This window comes from Elgaria multicarinata, chromosome 11 (assembly GCF_023053635.1).
Source record: "Elgaria multicarinata webbii isolate HBS135686 ecotype San Diego chromosome 11, rElgMul1.1.pri, whole genome shotgun sequence".
Taxonomy (NCBI): domain Eukaryota; kingdom Metazoa; phylum Chordata; class Lepidosauria; order Squamata; family Anguidae; genus Elgaria; species Elgaria multicarinata.
The window spans coordinates 28,644,521-28,664,333 of record NC_086181.1 but is presented as its reverse complement, the minus strand read 5'-3'; the positions used below and the strand labels follow the sequence as shown (position 1 = coordinate 28,664,333).

At 48.4% G+C, this 19,813-nt stretch overlaps 1 protein-coding gene across 3 annotated transcripts in view; it reads right to left on the bottom strand.

The window, feature by feature from the left end:
• The window catches only part of LOC134406123 (potassium voltage-gated channel subfamily C member 1-like), a 47,331-nt gene extending 44,854 nt beyond the window's left edge, over positions 1-2,477 (bottom strand). For all 3 annotated transcript variants that reach the window (XM_063137401.1, XM_063137400.1, XM_063137399.1), the window contains exon 1: positions 1,873-2,477. In XM_063137401.1, the coding sequence (XP_062993471.1) occupies positions 1,873-2,475 (603 nt within the window). In that variant the 5' untranslated portion in view covers positions 2,476-2,477. The remainder of the gene's footprint in view (positions 1-1,872) is intronic.
• Positions 2,478-19,813: the final 17,336 nt, after the last annotated feature.

The following is a 19,813-nucleotide window of genomic DNA, read 5'->3' as shown; positions in this document are numbered from 1 at the left end:
AAGTGCACCTCTCCTTGCACACTTGCGTACCTCGGGCACGCTCATGCACACATTCGCATCATTCTTAGGTCCACATGTTGCCTTTTCCTAACCAGTCCTTCTTCAGCTTGCCGCCATCCAGATGTCTTGGACTACAACTCCCATCACCCCTTGGCCATGGTGGCTGGGGATACTAGGAATTGTAATCCAAGACATCCAGAGGGCACCAAGTTGGGGAAACCTGTCTTGACGTAGCCTGGATGTCAGTCTGCGTTATCTCACTACTACTTATTCTCTGTAGGGCACTTCCAATGCCCTTTGCACATCAGTTACACATTTGTCCAGGTGTGCATAAGATGCCACGGATGCCCCCTCCATCTTTGGGGCAAATCCTTTCCCTGCCCCGACAATTTCATTCCCAATCTATCCTGTTGCTATTCTCACCCCAACACCCTAATTTTTTCTTCTCTATAACCTGCCATCACCCTTCAGGACCCCATGCCACATCCATCTTTGCACATGCTTACCAGTTATTGCACACGGACTCTTGCGCATCAATCCCCCTGTGCTAGTCCATGCATTGTGCCAGTGCCCATTAACCATTTCACACGAGAAAGCCTTGCACCTCATCAATGCATGTTGATGGTTAATGCACCCTGGTCTTTAGCACTCCCCCACACCTCTTTCTTTTTGCACATCACCTCTCCTCCCCCCCCCCCGCTTTTCCTCCTGCTCTGAGAGTGCCGTTTCAAGGTCCAATGGTGGGGGTGGGGGTGGGGGGAAAGCAATTTGTTTGGGAAAGGGTCGGGATCCACAGTAAGGCCTGCTTGTGAACAGAATCACGACTCAATGGCAGAAGCAAACGAATAATTGAATACTTTGAAGAGCAATTTCTTCTGGTTACTTTTAAAATAACTCATCATGAGTGGAGATGGAAGGGAAAGGACAGAGCTAGCTTAGCGGCAGAGCGCATGTTTTGCGTGCAGAAGGTCTCGGGATCGATCCTTGACATCTCCCATTTATGCCCTGGCAAGACTGGGGATAAACCCTCCCTGCCTGACCCCCTTCAGAGCGATTGCCTCTCACAATAGACGCTCCTGACTAGACAGACCAATTCAGTATAAGAGAGAGAGAGAGAGAGAGCTACGGATGATCCCTCCCCACTGGCTCTCCTACACAAACCAAACCTGCCATCAATCCTGATCACTTATTTGGGATTAACGCCTAGGTAAACAAGTGTGTGTGCAAAACCTGAGTTTGTACATATTCTCCTATGATCCTTGCCTGTCCCCTTCCCCCTCCTATTCTCTCCTCTGCTGCCAACATTTAGATTTGTAAGCTCTTAGGGGCAGAGGTTGTTTTTTGGTCTTGTTATATTGCTGTTGTTTACTTTGCTTACTTTACCGTGACACAAAAGAGTAACAAGAGCAAGCATAATAGGAGTAAATACATATTACTTCTAAAGAACCCTAAGTTGAGGGGCTCCTAAGGAAAGCGTGTTTGTGCAGGCGTGTGCTGTCCCCAGATAGTGTTCTGGCTGGACACAATCTCTCTCTCTCTCTCTCTCTCTCTGAGGGCACGATCCTCTCCTAGCTTGGGCACGATCCCTCTCTCTCTCTCTCTCTCTCTCTCTGAGGGCACGATCCTCTCCTAGCTTGGGCAGCTTCTCTCTCTCTCTCTCTCTCTCTGAGGGCACGATCCTCTCCTAGCTTGGGCACGATCCCTCTCCCTCTCTCTCTCTCCCTCTGAGGGCACGATCCTCTCCTAGCTTGGGCAGCTTCTCTCTCTCTCTGAGGGCACGATCCTCTCCTAGCTTGGGCACGATCCCTCTCTCTCTCTCTCTCTCCCTCCCCCCCTGCCCCCCCTCCTCCTCCTCCGGCGCCGGCCACTCACCCTGGCCATCTTGGAGGAGTAGGGGTCCTCGAAGAGCGCCCAGACCTTGGGCTGCCAGGAGGACCACCAGCCCAGCTTGCGCCCGTCCTCCTGCAGGCAGAGGCGCTTGAGGTCGCCGCCGCTGTCCTCATCCTCCTGGCTCTCGGGCGTCTCGAAGCTGTCGAGCGCTTCCTCGGCGTCGCGGTGCTGCCGGTAGTTCATCCAGCAGCAGGCCTCCACGTCGGTCTCGTCGATGCCCCAGAAGGCCAGCTCCTCCTCGAAGAGCGGCCCGCACACGTCGGCCGGGCAGTGCAGCTTGCCCGTGCGGTAGTAGTTGAGCACGTAGGCGAAGACCTGCGGGTGGCGGTCGAAGAAGAACTCGTCGGCCTTGGCGTCGTAGTCGAAGTTGCTGCAGGCGTCGGGCTCCGTGAGCCACGAGAGCCGCGTGCCCGGCAGGGTCTTGAGGGTGCTGCGGTACGTCTCATGCCGGATGCCGCCCACGTTGATGACGATCTTGTCGTTGTCCTCGTTCCGGCCCATCTCCCCTTTCAAACATGACTTGGACGGCGCCTTGTTGCCAGACTTGCGCCCGCGGAACGAGGAGACGCACACTGAGCTCAGCATCGGGCGGCGCGGGCCGGGGCCGGGCCGGCGGGGGGCCGCCCCCGAGGCCGGGCAGGTGTCAAATCAGCGCGCGAGGCGTCATCGCCGCCCCGCCTCCGCCTCCGCCTCCGCCTCCTCCTCGGCCGGCCCCCTCCCCCGACGGGGAGGGGAGGGGAGGGGAGCAGGGAGGCTCCGGCTGGACGGGGCGGGAGGAGGAGTTGGCCGCGAAGGAGCCCGCGGCGCAGCGCCCCGCTCTGCAAGAGACGCACAAGGGGACGAGGAAGGTGAGTGCGGGCGGCTGCCCCGCCGGACCCGCGCGCCCGCTGCCGCTGCCCACCCGTCCGGCTCTCCCTGCCGCCTCCCCGGCATGCTCCTCCGCCCATTCATCCCCTCTCCGTCCGCTCCTCGGCTCTCTCCGGCCACCCCAGTGGAGGCGGGTGGCTCCGATTTCGGCGGGGCTGTGGATCCGTCCTGGGTTTCGGTCAGAACCAGCCGGGACTCTCGAGGCGCTACCCAAGATGCTGAACTCTATCCCCAAAAATAGGGTGAGCGCCTTGGAGAGGTCCTTTGGAGTTCTGGCTGAAGAACCCAGGACGGAGCCACAGACCCGCCGAAACCGGAGCCACCCGCCTCCCCTGCTCCTATCACCCTCCTCTCTGCGTTGCCCTTTCTGCCGTCCCCATCCACGCCTCGCCTCGCTGCCACGACGCCTCCGTCCCGCACTGGCGCTGCTGCTGCATTCCCCTGCCACCCGCTCTCTTGCTCGCTCGCTCGCTCTCTCCCTCCACCGGCCACTCCGCCACCATCAAGTACTCCATTCTGCCATCCTTCGTTGATGGTGCCCCAAACACCCGCACACGCCACATCTGCCCATCCCTCTTCTTCTTCATCATCATCCCTTCATTGCCCCCACCCACCCCGCCCCGAGGGGTTCCTCCCCTACCTCATTTCTACGACCCCCACAGACCACCCCGGCACGATCCTCTCCGCCCCCCTTCTAGCCCTCCACTCTGTCGCGCCATTAGACCTTCCAGCCGGCTCTTTCTCACCTCCTCGGTCTCTCCATCTAGGTCTACCAGTCCTCTGACACCCATTCATCTCTTGCCTCTGTCACTTTCTCCTCCATTCAGTCTCATCCTCCATTCATTTCTTCTCTCTTTTGCCACTTTCACTCATTCCCCTGTATTCTTCCTGCCTCTTTCCTTTCTTTCTCTCTCCCTTGCAGTGGAGACTGGTGGCTCAGTGTCAGCGGGACTGCGAATTTACTACGGGTTTCAGTCAGAACTCTAGAGGAGCTATCCGAAGTGCTGAAGCAAGCCCAAAGTAGGTTCGGTGCCTTGAATAGCGCCTTTAGAATTCTGGCGGGTTCTGACTGAAACCCAGGGTGGATTCAGAGCCCGCGGACATCGGAGTCACCACCCTCCACTGCTTCCTCTCATCTTCCCATTCTTGCACTGGCTTTTCCTGCCTCGCCAGTCCACTTCAACTCCATTCCCTGTCCCTTCCTCTTCCCAAGTTCCCTGTTTCTCTGTTTCGCTTTTCTCATTCCGCAGCCCAGTTCTCTCTCTCTCTCTCTCTCTCCTCTCCCCTCCTCTCTTCTCTGACACCACCACTCTTTCCCAGGGAGGGCTTCTTTCCCCTCCGTCCCGGACTCCCGCCGCCTTGGCTGCGAGGGCCACTTCAAACACGAGATTTCTTCCTACGCCGGTCCTTCTCCCTCTCCCTCCCTACGCGGAATCCGGGCAGAGCAACGCGCCTGTTTGGCCCCAGCCACGTGCGTTTGGAAGCGGCTCTCCCATCTCCATCCATCACACGGGTCACTGTGGCAAAAACAGATCCCGGCCCGAGCTCCGCGGGTGGGAGAAAATGTCGCCTTCCCGGGGCCAAAGCAGGCGGGACTTTAAACCCGTATCTGGCAGCTACGTCTGCCTGACTCCCTTTTTCACTTTTATTCTAGACGAGGTGCGGGGCCTCGATCCGGATCGGGCCCCCGAGCATTTGGGTGCGGGTGGGGTGGGGGGATGATAGATCCCCTAAGGTCCGGAAAGAGCTCTCTGCGTGTAGAGTTAAAAGAAAGAGGGCGGGGAGAGACGCGGCTGCTGGCTATAAGGCGCTAAAGTCACGTCAGTTTCGACCCTCCAGGGCCCCTGCGGCGCCTCCCCGCCTCTGCTCTGTCCAACGCTCCCTCCTCTCTGCTTCTAGCGCACTTTGCCAGCCAAACTTTCTATCCCTCCAATGTCTTGTTCCTGCACCGTCCCTCGGTCCCTCTCGGCCTGCTCCCTCTAGCCTCTCTTCCGACCCTTCTGTCGCTCTGCTTAGTTTCCTCGTCTTTGCAGCCCTGTCTCCCTTTCCCCTCCTCTCCGCTCCACTTCTATTCTTCCATTTCCCCCTTCTCCTCAATCATCCCTCCCCCTGCACTGTCCTTCCACTGCCTTTGACATTCTCCCGGTTCCCCGCTCCCTTCTCCCCTTCTCTCCCCGCCCCCATTCGCCCCATCTTCAGTCCCTCTCTTGGCCTCTCTTCCGTTTTCCTTCTCCCCTCTTTGCCATCCTTCCCCCCCCTCCACTCCCAGCCCTTTTCCCGGAGAGGGCTCAACCTGCTGCATCCTGGATCATCACCCGCCCCTCATTGCTATTGCTCCTCTGCCCCCTGTGTCCCCCCTGACTCCGCTCCACTGCTCCCCACTCTTGGCTCCTAGCCTCCTACCATGGACCCTGATGATCCTGTTAAAGCTCTCTCCCCCCTCACCCCACACGCGGTCCGCCATGTAGCCCCTGCACTCTCGCCCAGCTTTAGAATCCCTCAGATCCTTCAGGTACATATTTCTCCCTTCCCCTCTCCCCCAGTAGACCTCCCTGCAGCCCCATTGGCCTCCCCGTGGGGCTGCTGACCCCACTGCAGCCTCGGCTCCTCACTTCTCCACGGACCCCCTGCTCTTTCTTAACCCCTGCGGTGAGCCAAGCTGCCACCCAAGTTTCCCCCAGTCCATGCTGCCTCCAGTGTAGGCTGGTGGCTCCAATATCAGTGGGGTCGTGAATCCGCTCTGGGTTTCACTCAGAACCCTAAAGGAGTGATCCAAGCTCCCGAACCTATGAGGGGTTCAGCACCTTGGACAGCTTTTTTAGAGGTCCAGCTGAAACCGAGAGAGGATTCACAGCCCCACTGATATTGGAGCCCCCAGCCTCCACTGGCTGCCTCCTGAAAGTGTAGGGGGCCTATATGTGCCCTTGCTTCCCATTCCTCCAGTTTCACTTAGAGCCCTCACCAACTCCTCGCCATGGCAACTCCACCCTTCTTATGGCCCTTTGCATCTATCTCTGTAACGCCCACTGCCCTATATACCACAGGCCCCACACTCAAGGTTTTCATTCCCCCATTCTTGTATCTAGCTTTTCACAGGTCCTTCAAGGAACCACCTTCTACCTGTAGCTCACTCACCCCCAGCCACCCATCTCCTACCAGCCTTCCCCAAACTGGTGTCCTCCAGGTTGGGGAAGTTTTGGACTACAATTCCCATCACTCCAAAGGCCATGGGGGCTGAGGATGATGGGGGCTGTAGTTTTGTATATCTAGAGGGCACCAGGTTTGGTGCTCTCTAGATATTCGTCACTCTCAATCCACTCTCCTCCCTTCTCTCGTGTTGTTGCCAAGGTGTACTAAGTGTGTGTGTGTGTGTGTGTGTATGCATGTACATGTACATGTGTGAACATGCAATGATGCCTCACTAAGAAGACATTTGCTATGGTTGGGGAGGGCAGATGACCAACTACTCCATCCCATTTCCTGGGCTGCAAAATAAAGAAGTCGGGAGAGGAAAGTTGAGTCGGGGAGAGAATCTCCTGCACGAGAGAGAATGTGGGCGGGTTTGTATAAGTGCATTAATGGAGACTTAAAATACATTTGGGGGAGGAAAAACAGATTCTCAAGTAATTTCTCCTGACCTAAATTTGCCTGCATTCCCCCCCCAAATTTATTCTAACTTTATTATTAGTATTATTATTGCCTGACTTTTTTCCCAATACTGGGCCTCAAGGCCTAATAATAACTAATCTTCTGTATTATGTTTTAGTCTATCCTGGGCATTTTCTGAAGGCGCCTGATGCAGTTATATTGCTGAAGCTAAACAGGTCTGGATTTGGTCAGTGCCTGGACAGAGAACTGCCTGGGGAGCCCTGAATTCCAGTGTGGGAAGAAAGGCAGGAAATAAATGTAATAAATCAATCAGGTTATGGCTGTTTTGGGCTTTGTGAAGAGAAATTTGAATTTAGCAAATAAATGCTTAAGAATGCCACTACAGGACCTCACCATGTAGTTCTTTTTCAAGTGTCCCTCAAACAAATAATCAAATGTTAGAATGAAAGTTCTGAAGTGTTGGCTTCAGGTTTTTTTTTATAAAATTTAAAAATATCATGGTTGGTTGGTTGGTTGCTTGGGTTTTGCAAAATGTTTAGGTGGAACTGTGTGTGCAGAAGGGTCTGCCTGTAGGACAATGTTTTCTTAAGGTAATGCATTTCTGCCTGTCTTAAGAAGGGTTTATGCCATCATAAAGAAAATGCCCCTTGTATAGCTGTCTCTCTCTATGTGTGTGATTAATTTAAATACAGGAATGTGTACAAGAATGCAAGTTGACAGGTTGGAATGTATGTATTCTGTGTAAGTATTAAGTAACAACAAGTGAGGAGAGAATTTATATATGTAGAAATGTGTATTTGAAGATGGATCCTTGTGTTGGAGTCTGTGCCTGTATGTGTGTGTGCCCACATGTGCAATGTTCTGTGTGTGTGCATGTGCACATGTTGAGATGACATGATATGTAGAATTGTGCGTGTCAAAAGGTGTGTGCTTTGACATGATTTTTGGGTGCTGAGTAAGTGGGAAAGATTGTACTGTAAGGCAGCCATCCCCAACCCTCCAAGTGTGTTGGACTACAGCTCCCATCATGCCTAGCCAGCACATAATCCTGTGTGAGCAAGTATAATCCTGTATAAACACAATTGTGTGTACACAACAAGCACAGGATTGTGTTATGGCTCCCATCATCCACCAACCAGCATGGCCATTGGAAACACAACACATTGGCAATACAATCCTGTGTTTGTTGACTCATAAGCAAGCCCCACTGTGTGCAATGGGACTTACTCCCAGTTAAGTGCATAGGGCTACAGTCACTGCTGTGTTAGTGGAGTGTTTGCACGGCAGGGGATGTGTGTACTGTAAGAGACACCTGCGTGAAAGAAGACTGTGCATCCCTAAGAGCTGATAACTACGTGCACATTCATCACTTGATGTCTCTGATGCCAGGTGATGATCTCAAGGTATGAATAAGCCACTAGAAATCTAATACCGCAGACAGAAATTTCATATCATCTGAGGTTGCCTGAAATGCAATACAGATTCATCAAGTGTCTCTCTTATCAAATGGCAGGCGTGTATCTGTGAGCCAGTCTGATAGAGGACACAATTGAGTTCAGGGGTGTGTATGTGTGAATGCACAAGAGAGGGTTGCAATATCCACTATTCTTTGTGAGTGACCATGCAGCGGCACATCTATGTACACTGACATGCATGCTTCCACACATGTGATTGTGAATTTAGATGTTTGTGAATGGGGATATAACAGTATGTGCGTGAACAAAGTGGTGCGTTGGAGTGTAAGTGCAGATGTGTTTGAAGGCAGTGTGGTGGGGCAAAGTTGTGTGTGTGTGTTTGAAGAAATTCCGGAGGGGTAACTGCTAATAATCTATTGCAGCAAACCAACAAAGAGTCTGTTGGCACCAGGCTCTATACTGTTTCTGGTATTTGTGGTTCTGCATGATCATTCTGAACCTGTTTATATCTGTGTAAATGCAGACCTGTAAGAGCAAAGTGAGAGAAAGGAAATTATTGCAGAGGGTCAGATTCTGGAATACCTGTGCATACCTGTGTGCATGTAGATTTACTGCAGGAGCCCAGATCTGATGGAACACCTGTCTGACTTTTAAGTTTTGAATTTCAGCTTTCAAGAATCCGGAATCCAATACTTCCATTATTTAACACTGCAACCCTACCCAAATGTATTTAGGGATAAGCCCCATTGAAGCCAATGAGACTTACCTCTGAATAAATATGTACCAGATTGTGCTGTGAATTATTTACATTGTGAATTGTTATATTTTATGTTCATTGTAAACTTCTTCCAGAGTCATTATGGCTGAAAGGCAGCTTTTTCTTTAATTTAAAGAATTAATTATATTTTAAAATTTAAATCAAGAGCAATTTTTAAAAAACCTTCCAGTGCCTGTGGTCTATACACACATTCATATATAATGTTTTATTTTTCTACCTAAAAATTAGTTTCAGGGTTTAAAAAGCAGAAAAACAAAGCTTTACTCTTGCTATGTGAGAGCAAGGGGGCAAAGGAAGGTTGCTGTGCTGTCAAGTGTGAATTTAGGTGAGCTATTATGCAAGCATGAGCACATGTGTATGGTAATGATCAGTGTGCAAGAGAATGCAAGGCCATTCTCCTAGTTGTCTGTGTTATAATATTTCCATGTCAGGTTAGAGCAATGGCTTTCTCTGTGTCCTCCCCCCCCTTCTGCATGCCACCCCGTGCTGTGTGTCAATGTGTCAGTGTGTTTGTTTTTTCCTTCATGAGAGTTGTGTTCCTCTCTGTTTCTAGCCTCCCCACCCCAGTCCAGATTTCTGCCTCACCAGACCAATACAACAATGGATATCACACAAAAGAAAAGAGCAAAGGACACCACAGGCACTGACGGGCACCACACAAAGGCACAGCGACACACACACACACACACACACACACACACTTATTGTTGCCTATTTCTCTCGTTCATATATCCATGTGCGCACGCACACACAAACACCCACCACTAATCATCGCGGCTTGTGAACATACTTAGGTACACTAGTTTCTCTGACACACCAGTTGAAATCAAACACACCACACAAACAACATATCTCCAGAGTCGTAACTTATCAGTCTGAGGCACGCACGCACGCACGCACACACGCACACACAAAACACAGACTGCCCAAACATAGACATACCAGTAGCTTCACTCTCAAATGTCCATCTTTCCCTCAGACACCCAGATCTTCTTTGCTTCCCTTCCGGCACCATTTACACCTAAAGCCATTGCTCTTTCATTCACACACTGCAATGGACAGTACACAGATATAGACAAATCAACAGTCGTCTTCTCTCTCTCTCTCTCTCTCTCTCTCTCTCTCTCTCTCTCTCTGTGTCTTACACACACGCACGCAAACAAACAGCCATCACATAGAGAACCAAATCTCTCTCTCTCTCTCTCTCTCTCTCTCTCTCTCCCCTAGAAGATGGGAAGGCAGTAATGACCAACATAAACACACTCACCAATGGTAGCATGCAGCTGTCCACCTCACAGGTGCTGAATCTCTGTCTCTCTCTCCACCCCCCCACCCCGACCCGTGAGCTCAGTATTTGGTAGAAAGGACCACCTCCCCACACCAATTCCCCCTGTCTCCATCCCCTTAACCACTGCCAGCCTGCCCCCTCCCCATTGCCACCCAAAGGAAAAACAAACACAGACAGACACACAGACACACTTAAAATACCAACACACAACATAGCCACTGAAGGCCCATACTTACCTGCTAAACCAACCCTTTTGGCTTAATATTATTTTTGAGAGAGAGAAAGAGAGGAGGAGAGCTGTTGGAAGGGGTCACCCTCACCTCCCCCTCCAAAAAAAATCAGGGGGGGGAAGAAAGAGGCTATAAGAAAGCCTCTTCCCCCCACAACCTTGAGAGACTTGAGAGACTCCTGAAGCAAAGAAGAGGAAGGATGGAGGGGATAAGAAATGGCCTTTCGGGGTGGCAGGGTGGGGGGGGAGGGAGATGCAGGATGTCGATGAATAGGAGTCAGGCTGTCCGTCTGTCCCCCCCACACACCTTGTGCGTCTCTGCTTCCCACCCCCCCACCCCTGGTCTCCGGATGCAGGCTGCGCCTTCTGGTACTGCGGACTCTGTGATGACATCACTACCTCTTAAGGTGGAATTTTGGGGCATCTCATGTACCAGTTGCTATCTTTTTTTGGGGGGGGGGGGTCATTTATGCAAAGGCAGGTGGCCAAGGTTCAAAGAAGCCACTGCTCTACCGTGCCCATGCGGAGTGGTTAAAAGCTACTCGCCAGACATCTCTGTGGAACCATTAGAGGTAAAGAAGGGGTTATGTGTGTGTGTGTGTGTCCTATTATTATTATTTATAAAAATTGGGAATATATCCTGAATTGTATGTGTTTCCTGATGCACTAACACACTCACACCCAAAGGCATCCAACAATTCTGTAGAGTCACAGGTAGAGGTGGGAAGGTGATCGGGGGGGGGGGGAGTTGTTAAAAGACATTCCACCCGCACTTTTAAAAAATAAGTGTGAGATGCCCCCTCAGGGCGAGTAAAGACAGGAGACAGGTAAAGGAGAGAGATAGTGAATATAGCTACCTTAAAGAAAAGGGGGGCTGAAAGGCTGAGGTGAGTTGGGGGGTGTCCCTGAGTCAGCTGAAGAGGGGGGGGGCAGCTAGGAAGACGGGATGTGATGAGGTTTGTCTGCAGTGGAAAAGAGTTGAATTTAGCCTGCAATTAGCAAAATCTCAAAAGTGTGTGGGAGGCATACAAGAAGCCTTTATGAGGAGGATGTGGCACCCATGTGCTGTGACGGGGAAGGTGGGACCACTTAATAGGAATCATTGTGTCTTAAATCAGGTTAGAATTTTCCCACACCCCAGGCACATGATTTGTTTTGAGAGTGCAACTTTGCCTTACGGCGGATTGCAAGGGTATGCTCTGTCTCCGTCGGCTTGCAGTTTGAGGATCTGCGGCCAACCTTGCCCTCCCCTCCCCACCCCAATCCAGACACTGTTATGAGGGAAAACCTGAGATGATGAGATTGTTTTCTGCCCTGAGCCCTTGAAATAGAGTGGTGTTAATCTAGAGTGGTGTTACCTAGGGAGGTTGTGGGCTCTCCCACACTAGAGGCATTCAAGAGGCAGCTGGACAACCATCTGTCAGGGATGCTTTAGGGTGGATTCCTGCATTGAGCAGGGGGTTGGATTCGATGGCCTTGTAGGCCCCTTCCAACTCTGCTATTCTATGATTCTATGATTCTATAAGGACTTTAAAAGGCCACGCTTCTGGCCACTGTGCCTATTCTGTGGCCAAGGCAAAAGACTGCTTTAAAAACCATTACCTTCATGGTTAAATATACAAGACAGTCATGGGAACCCTGCCCAGTGTATCATGGCCTATAGGCCTAGAATCTGTAGGATTCACCTTCATTGGATGGAAGTGAGCCAGTTTGGTATAGTGGTTGGACTGGGACTTGAGAGCTCTGGGTTCTAATCCCCACTCAGCCATGAAGCTCACTGGGTAACTTTGGCACAGTCACTGACTCTCAGCGTAACTACCTCACAGGGTTGTTGTGAGCATAAAATGGATCGGAAGAGGATTACATACACCACCATGGGCTCCTTGGAGGAAAGGCAGGATATAAATGTAACAAGATAGATAGATAGATAGATAGATAGATAGATAGATAGATAGATAGATAAATAGATGGATGATACTTCACAAGGCTGAAATTGGTTCTTTATTCCTAGTTCTTTATATGACACAGCAACATGAATAATGATCATGCTTCTACATTATAAAATAAAGTTTGGATTACCTCAGCTTTGCCCAACTTCACCCCCCTTCCAGGTTTTTGCACTTCATCACCCATAAACCTCAGCCAGCCTAGCCAATGTTTGGGAATTCTGGGAGTTGTAGTTCAAAACATCTAGAGGGTACTAGATGGGGGAAGGATGGACAACTTCATGTCACACACGCCCTCATGACTGGAACTTGTGACAGAGAAACTTGGGTTCAAGTGCCCCCTCGGCTATGAAGCTCACTAAGTGAGTTCGGGTCTGTCATTCTTTCCCTCAGCCTAGCCTTCCTCACAGAACAGGTGTGAGGACAAATATGGAAGGAGCTATGTACATTTTGGCCTCCTGGGTGAGAAGGTGGAATCTAATGTAACACATAAATAAATACATAAATAAACATATTAGAGGAACTGTGGGATAAAAACAATCATTGCTCAGTGTGTGGGCAATTTCAGCTCAAGTATCAGAATCTCTGGATGCTTTCAAACATGGCACTAAAATCATGCTCGTCTTGTTTTTTGTTTTAAAAACAACAACTACCTTTCTAGCCATTGGAATGACACATGGAGAGGAAAAGTTGGGTGGAGGGGAAATAACCATCAGATTGCCTGGCACTTTACAGAATACAAGCGGGCCAGAGGCTGCCCTATGGAGCTTCCAATCTCAGGTTCAATGCAGGACAAACAAGAGAGGACAGAGATGGAGACACAGGTGCCACTAAGCGTTGGCAACTTTTGTTTTTTCATCTAAGGCTGGCCACAGTCCCTTGGAGCTAATGTTTTAGAGGCCACAGGTTGGCAGCAGGGAAGGCGGAGACACCCCCACACCAACTTCTTTCTTTTAAGATCACCACCCCACGTTGTTTCTCTTTCGTCAGACTCACACATATTCATTCACCCTAGGGATGTATGGTTTTTTGTTAAATATGTCCCATCTGCATTAGAAGAATTGTCAGACACTTTTTTGTTCCGTCATCTGCTGATTAATGGATTCAGATTTCTTTCCCCTTCCGAAAAGTATGTAGAAAACCCTGCCCCAATTTACAGAACCTTTGCTGGCAGGAAACATTTTGCATATTTTTCTTTGCTCAGCATATAATCAATGAGCAGAGTGCACACACAAAAAGATTTCGACACAGCAGAGAGAGGTCAGAGATGTATAAAAGGTGTGTGGGTGATGTTTTAAATGGAGCACACATTAGTATATTTCATATTTTCGTATGACTAAATTTGCTTACAATTCCAGAAAGGTAAAAAATGGTCTGCTGATCCATGCAGATCAGAAGATGCTGTTCCACTGCAGAATTCATGGGTCCGATTCATAGAAATCCAAAGTCATACACGGCGGTCAACATCTAAGGTCCTCCTCTGGGTGCCTACTCCAAGGGAAGCTCAGAGGATCACAACAAGGGAAAGGGCCTTCTCAGTGGTGGCCCCCCAATTATGGAATGATCTCCCCAATGTGGCCCGCCTGGTGCCAACATTGTTATCTTTTTGGTGCCAGGTCAAGACTTTTCTTTTTCCCCAGGCATTTAACAGCATATACTGAGTTTTTTAATTGACCTCAGATCTAGAGGGTCTTTATCAAAAGATGTGAAACCACTTAGCTGCCTCACTCTATGGTTGAACCTTTAAGCTGCCTGAATCCCTAGAGAATGACAGTATATCTGGGACCAGCCCTAGATCATGTGCTAATTCTGGGGGTGAGCATCATTTGGATTTGGGATGCATGAAAATTTCATTCCTGTTTGCAAATTGTAGAATCATAGAATAGCAGAGTTGGAAGGGGTCTACAAGGCCATCAAGTCCAACCCCCTGCTCAATGCAGGAATCCACCCTAAAGCACCCCTGACAGATGGTTGTCCAGCTGCCTCTTGAAGACCTCTAGTGTGGGAGAGCCCACAACCTCCCTAGGTAACTGATTCCATTGTCGTACTGCTCTAACAGTCAGGAAGTTTTTCCTGATGTCCAGCTGGAATCTGGCTTCCTTTAACTTGTGCCCATTATTCCGTGTCCTGCACTCTGGGAGGATCGAGAAGAGATCCTGGTCCTCCTCTGTGTGACAACCTTTTAAGTATTTGAAGAGTGCTATCATGTCTCCCCTCAATCTTATCTTCTCCAGGCTAAACATGCCCAGTTCTTTCAGTCTCTCTTCATAGGGCCCGTTCGCAACCACAAAAATGGCAGGAGCATAATTCCCGGGAAATATTTGCACTTTCCCAAGCTTGTGTTTGCATTGAGAGTGTGAACTTGCACAAGTATGTGATTCAAAAATGCATTCCCCCCCCCCAAAAAAACACTCATTTTCATGCTATGTGGGGAAAGTGTACATCTAGGCTGGATGCACGGAACAGTGCACTTTTTCCATGTTAGAAAATGTGCCATTTTCCTTCTCAGGGGGAAAAAGGCGCTCACCTTTGGAAATGAGAATGCCATGAGATGAGCATCAAGTTAGAAAATGGAGGACTTCGATGACCTCACTCTCCCATTCCTAATTTGGATCCCCTCTAGCAAAACACTAACAACTGCATATTCCTTGTGCTAAAGCAATGTCTTCTGAAAAGGCACTAGGGCACAGTGAAAGATGTGGGCGGTAAACAGAGAGTTAAAATTTGTCACTCAGATGCACGCGCATAGAGCCACGCACCGGAATGTTAAACGGCCTCGTTTGTTTTGCGAGACCCTGTTTGATCACCGGAAAACATCTCGTTGCTGCTGTCTTGTAATAGCAGGTGGGTACCTGCAGCGCCTGACAGCGGTACACGACAGCTCTCCCCAGAGCTCCACCAATCACTCTGTGCACCATGCACGGAGCTCATAAGTTTAATGAGAATAATTGACACTTGCTTTAGAAATTGGCTAAATAATAGCTGCATAGCACAGCCTTCCCCAGCAGCCATGCCATTAGGTTGGACTGCAGTTCTCACCATCCATTGGTCATATTGGCTGGGGATGATGAACACTGTAGTGCAACACAACTGGAGAACACCAGATTGAAGAAAGCAGGCATAGTATTCTACTGGGTATCAGAGGAGGAAGATGGGTGCAGGGGTGGGTGGGTTGGTTCTTCTGCCCTGAAAAAGGGATTTGGGCACAGAGGGAGGTTTTAGGGGGGGGAATATTGTGAAACTTTGGGCAAAGAATGTGAATTCAGAGAGGTAAATTAAGGCAGATGTTTTATAGCTATTAACAATTTTTTGGTTTGTAAACAAAGCAAAAACATGAACTTGTTTGCCAAAGTTTTGGGGGTTTTAAGAGTGAAGACAAGAGGCAGTTATTAGGACACATCCTAAATACAGGGAACTGTTATTTCTGCTGTATCAGTTTCTATGACCCTAAACAGCATTTCGGATCTTTGCACAACCTAGGTGCTAGAGAATTGGAGTCCTGCAACATCTGGAGAGCTACACATTCCTTCTCCTCCTCCTCCCTGTTCTATACTACAGTCTCTTTTAAATATATCATGACTTCCTTTTTAAGTCATGGCTTCCTTCCCAAAAGAACCATGGGAACTGTAGTTTGATCTCCATTAGAGATCATCACCCTCCACCCTCACAGAACTATGTTTCCCAGGATTTGCAGTGGAGCAGGGACGACCACTTACACAGCGCATGATTAATTTAAGGAATTTGCTACCACAAGACGTGGCTTAGTCTGTTGCCTTTTAAAATGAAATTAGACAAATATATGGCACATAGGTCTGCTAACGGTGATTCACCAGACCACAAGGCAGATAGGAAACTGTGTTATACAGTGCCCATCTAGCCTAGCATTGTCAACATTGACAATACAGCGGCTTTCTAGTGTTTCAGGTGGGAGGGGGTGCTCCTGAACTACCTGGAGATGTTGGGGATTAAATTTGGGGACCTCTGCAGGCAAAGCCTGTGCACCGCCACTGAGATATGATAAAATGCAGCGTGGGCAACAGCAATATTATATGTGGCCCCCTGACGTCTCTGACACCTCCCGTATCAGCCGCTGCTGCGAGAAAAACAGGAGAGAGGGCAGGCAAGCAGGTGGGCACATATGCAAGCGCAGAAGTCTAGTCACACAGTGCAGCAGCTAGAGTGGCATAGTGTCCGTCAGAAAGGTTTAGCTGTTGCCTTCAGTGGACGCACCTCCGAGCTTGCACATGTGCCCGTCTACCTCCTAATCCCTCCCTTATTTCCCTTGCAGCCGTGGCAGCTGCATCCTGTTTCAGCCATTACTGCCACAAGGGGCATAAGGCCTCATCTACACCAAGCAGGATATTGCACTATGAAAGCGGTACATAAAAAGCAGGAGCCACACCAAGCAGGATATAGCGGTATGGAAAAAAAAGTATATGGTATGTGTCAATGGGCCCCAACAGTAGTCAGTGCACTTCTTTATAAAGTAGTAGTGTGGCTCCTGCTTTTTATATACCGCTTTTATAGGGTGTCCATATGAAAAGGAGGACAGGGCTCCTGTATCTTTAACAGTTGCATAGAAAAGGGGATTTCAGCAGGTGTCCTTTGTATATATGGGGAACCTGGTGAAATTCCCTCTTCATCACAACAGTTAAAGCTGCAGGAGCTATACTAGAGTGACCAGATTTAAAAGAGGGCAGGGCACCTGCAGCTTTCACTGTGGTGATGAAGAGGGAATTTCACCAGTTTCCCCATATATATATTATTTATTTATATATATATATATATATATATATATATATATATATATATATCATATTTATTTATATTTATATAAATTTATATAATTTATTTATATATATATATATATATATATATATATATATATATATATATATATTTATATATATTTATATACATGTATATTTATTCCAAATTAAAAATGTATACAAAGGACACCTGCTGAAATTTCCTTTTCAATACAACTGTTAAAGATACAGGAACCCTGTCCTCCTTTTCATGTGGTCACCCTAGCTTTTCTTTACCCCAGTAAGTCTGACTTATTTTTAAAGACTGAAGTTGCCACTGTCTCCTGCTATGTGCAGGAGAAGCAGCGTGATCAAAACGGCCCACTGAATGGGCCACGTGCACGTTGTTTACTTCCTCTTTCAAAAGAGGAAGTAATGAGGGACAAAATGCGTGGGCGGAGAAGTGACGGCAAGGGAATGTGATTTCCCCCTGTGTGATGATGCTCAATATCTGCACCACATTGCCATCGGTGAACATGCACATGATCAGATTCCAAATGATTTGAGGGGAAAAGAAAGCCCCTCCCTCACCCAAATAAAGCTGGAGAAGAGGCAGGACGTGGCTGGGATGAAGGGCGTTGCAAAACGTTTGTTCAACCAAACATTGCTCATGTTTCCAGCATGACGATGCAGGGACGGGAAAAGCTTCATCTATTGGATTTCAGTCTGTCGTCCAGTTATTAAAACACAAGAGCCCTATTCCCAAAACATGGGAAACCTAAAGTTGTTTGTTCTATTGTAAGCTGCATTTAGAATCTTTTGTACAGAAAAGACACTAAAACATTTAATAAGTAATAAGCATAGTAATATAAGTCTAACACATAAAGTTCAACTCTAAGGGCAAGCAGCCCTGCCCTGCCCTGGTTGGAAGCATGGGAGTCATAGTGAGTTTACTCTTGTATTAGAGTGAGGCAGGAACTTAGATGCCAGGAGAAAAATATCATTTTTTAATGTTCCTCCTGTAAAAGAACTGCCTGCCCATAGCAATCTAGCACATCAAGAAGAAAGATGTCTTTCTTGCTGGATTTCTATTTGCAGGGAGCTAGTTATGTTAGGGAAACATTCAGGAACAGAATCTCCCCTGCCTCCAGTCTGAATAAATGGTGAAGTTCATTCTACCACCTCGTTCTGCTGCATGTGCACATCAGGCGTAAGACGACAGGCTTTGATATGGGATTATTTAAACGTTGTGAGACCCCACGTTATCTGCAGAATATATTATGCAAATAGTAGAGATGACATAGGCTGCCATTTGCTAGCACGATTTGATCTCAGAAATCAATTCTATGCCTTTGATCACTTTTATTAGATTGTGTGACTGCAAACTCGCATTAGATGTCAGCAGAAGTATTAAGCGGTTTATTCCAGGCACTGGAAGTCATAAGAGCTAAGGCTGCAACAGTGTAAAACCTGCTATTTTCTCCACGTGCAGCAGTTTCGGGGGCAGGATTCAACTGCCTGAGAACACCCTATTTAGCACAGCCATGTTTCTAGCCCTTATGGGTGTGAAGATACACTCAGAAGCATGTGAACAATCCCTGCTGAATCTCAGAAACTCAAGAGCGGGTGGCTGAATCAGATTTCAGGTGGGCAGGTGACAGGGAAAGAATGCAAGGCCCTCCTTAACTCTTTGCCCTCAATATGATGAGCAGAATGAGAATAAAATCATACGTGTGATATGCACTTTTGTTTGCATAAATCTTTGCAGGCCATAGAATGGTAGAAGATGATGATGATACGCAGAGGAGATAAAGGCTTAAAGAGATTTTAGAGGACATCTAGTCTTATCCCTTGCTCGGGGCAGGAAACTCGGCGCTAGAGCTTCCCCCAACAAGAAGGCTGTCCAGGAACTCTTTAAAGACTTCTGGTAAGTGAGCACTTTAATTACAAAACAGAATAGTAGAAAACAAGGCTATGTGTGTTGGGGTGTGTGGGTGGGTGTGGGTGTATGTATGATCGATCCCTTTGTGTAGATTCCAGGGCCCTTCCCTGAATAGAAAAAACCCAGGCCTTCCCTTGATGTCAGCCCTGACGCCAGGGTGGCTACGATGGCAGTGGGGCAGTGAATCCAGAACTTCAGAGGAGCTATCCAAGGGGTGGAATGCATTCAAATTCCAGAAGCACCTTGAATATCTCCTTTAGAGTTCTAGATGGTTCTGACTGAAACTCAGAGCAGATTCACCGTCCCACTGACATTGGAGCTACAGGCTTCCACTGGTAATCTGGAATTTTGGCCCCACCCCTTTTTGTCTTTGGCTCCACCCACCACTGGAATGCCGCCCCTGAGAGCTTCTCCAAAACCTAATTTGGCCCCCAGGCTGAAAGAGGCTCAACATCCCTGTGATAAATGAATGCTGCAGCTTTATGTTGGGTCCATGTAGGCCAGTATTGTCTGCTCTAACTGGAAGCAATTGTTAGGTGGAGAAAGGTCTTTCTCAGCCCTGTTACATGAAATCCCTTTTTAACTAAGGCTGCTTGGGAATTGATCCCAGGACCTTCTGAGTGCAAAGCTTCTGCTCTGCCACTAAGCAATGGGATTGTAATGTTACATCATCACAAACCTTCCCACTGTGAATCATCAGCCATTGAGCAATTTTATCCCACAGCTTTACCAAAGCTTCTGCTTCCAGATTCTTTGTGGGATTAAGGACGGCTCTTTTACACATGCTTTTTTTTCCAGGATTTTTCTTTATTTGTTTCATTGTACAACCACTAGATGGCACTGTGGGATAGGAGAATTGAGCAGTTACACAGGGCTTCCTAACCCATTTTCTAAATAACAGCAAACTATCCTTGTTAGGAAAAAAAAATTGGAAAATGGTTGCAAAGAGTGGGAGAGGGCCTGGAGGATGACATGGTTGTATAAATGACCCGCAAACTATTGTGAGTGAGCAAACATAAGCGCACAATAAAAGCCTTTTTTTAGAAAGCCTCTCAGTCACTTGAGATCTCTCGTCTCACAAAAATGACTGCCCCATCTCCT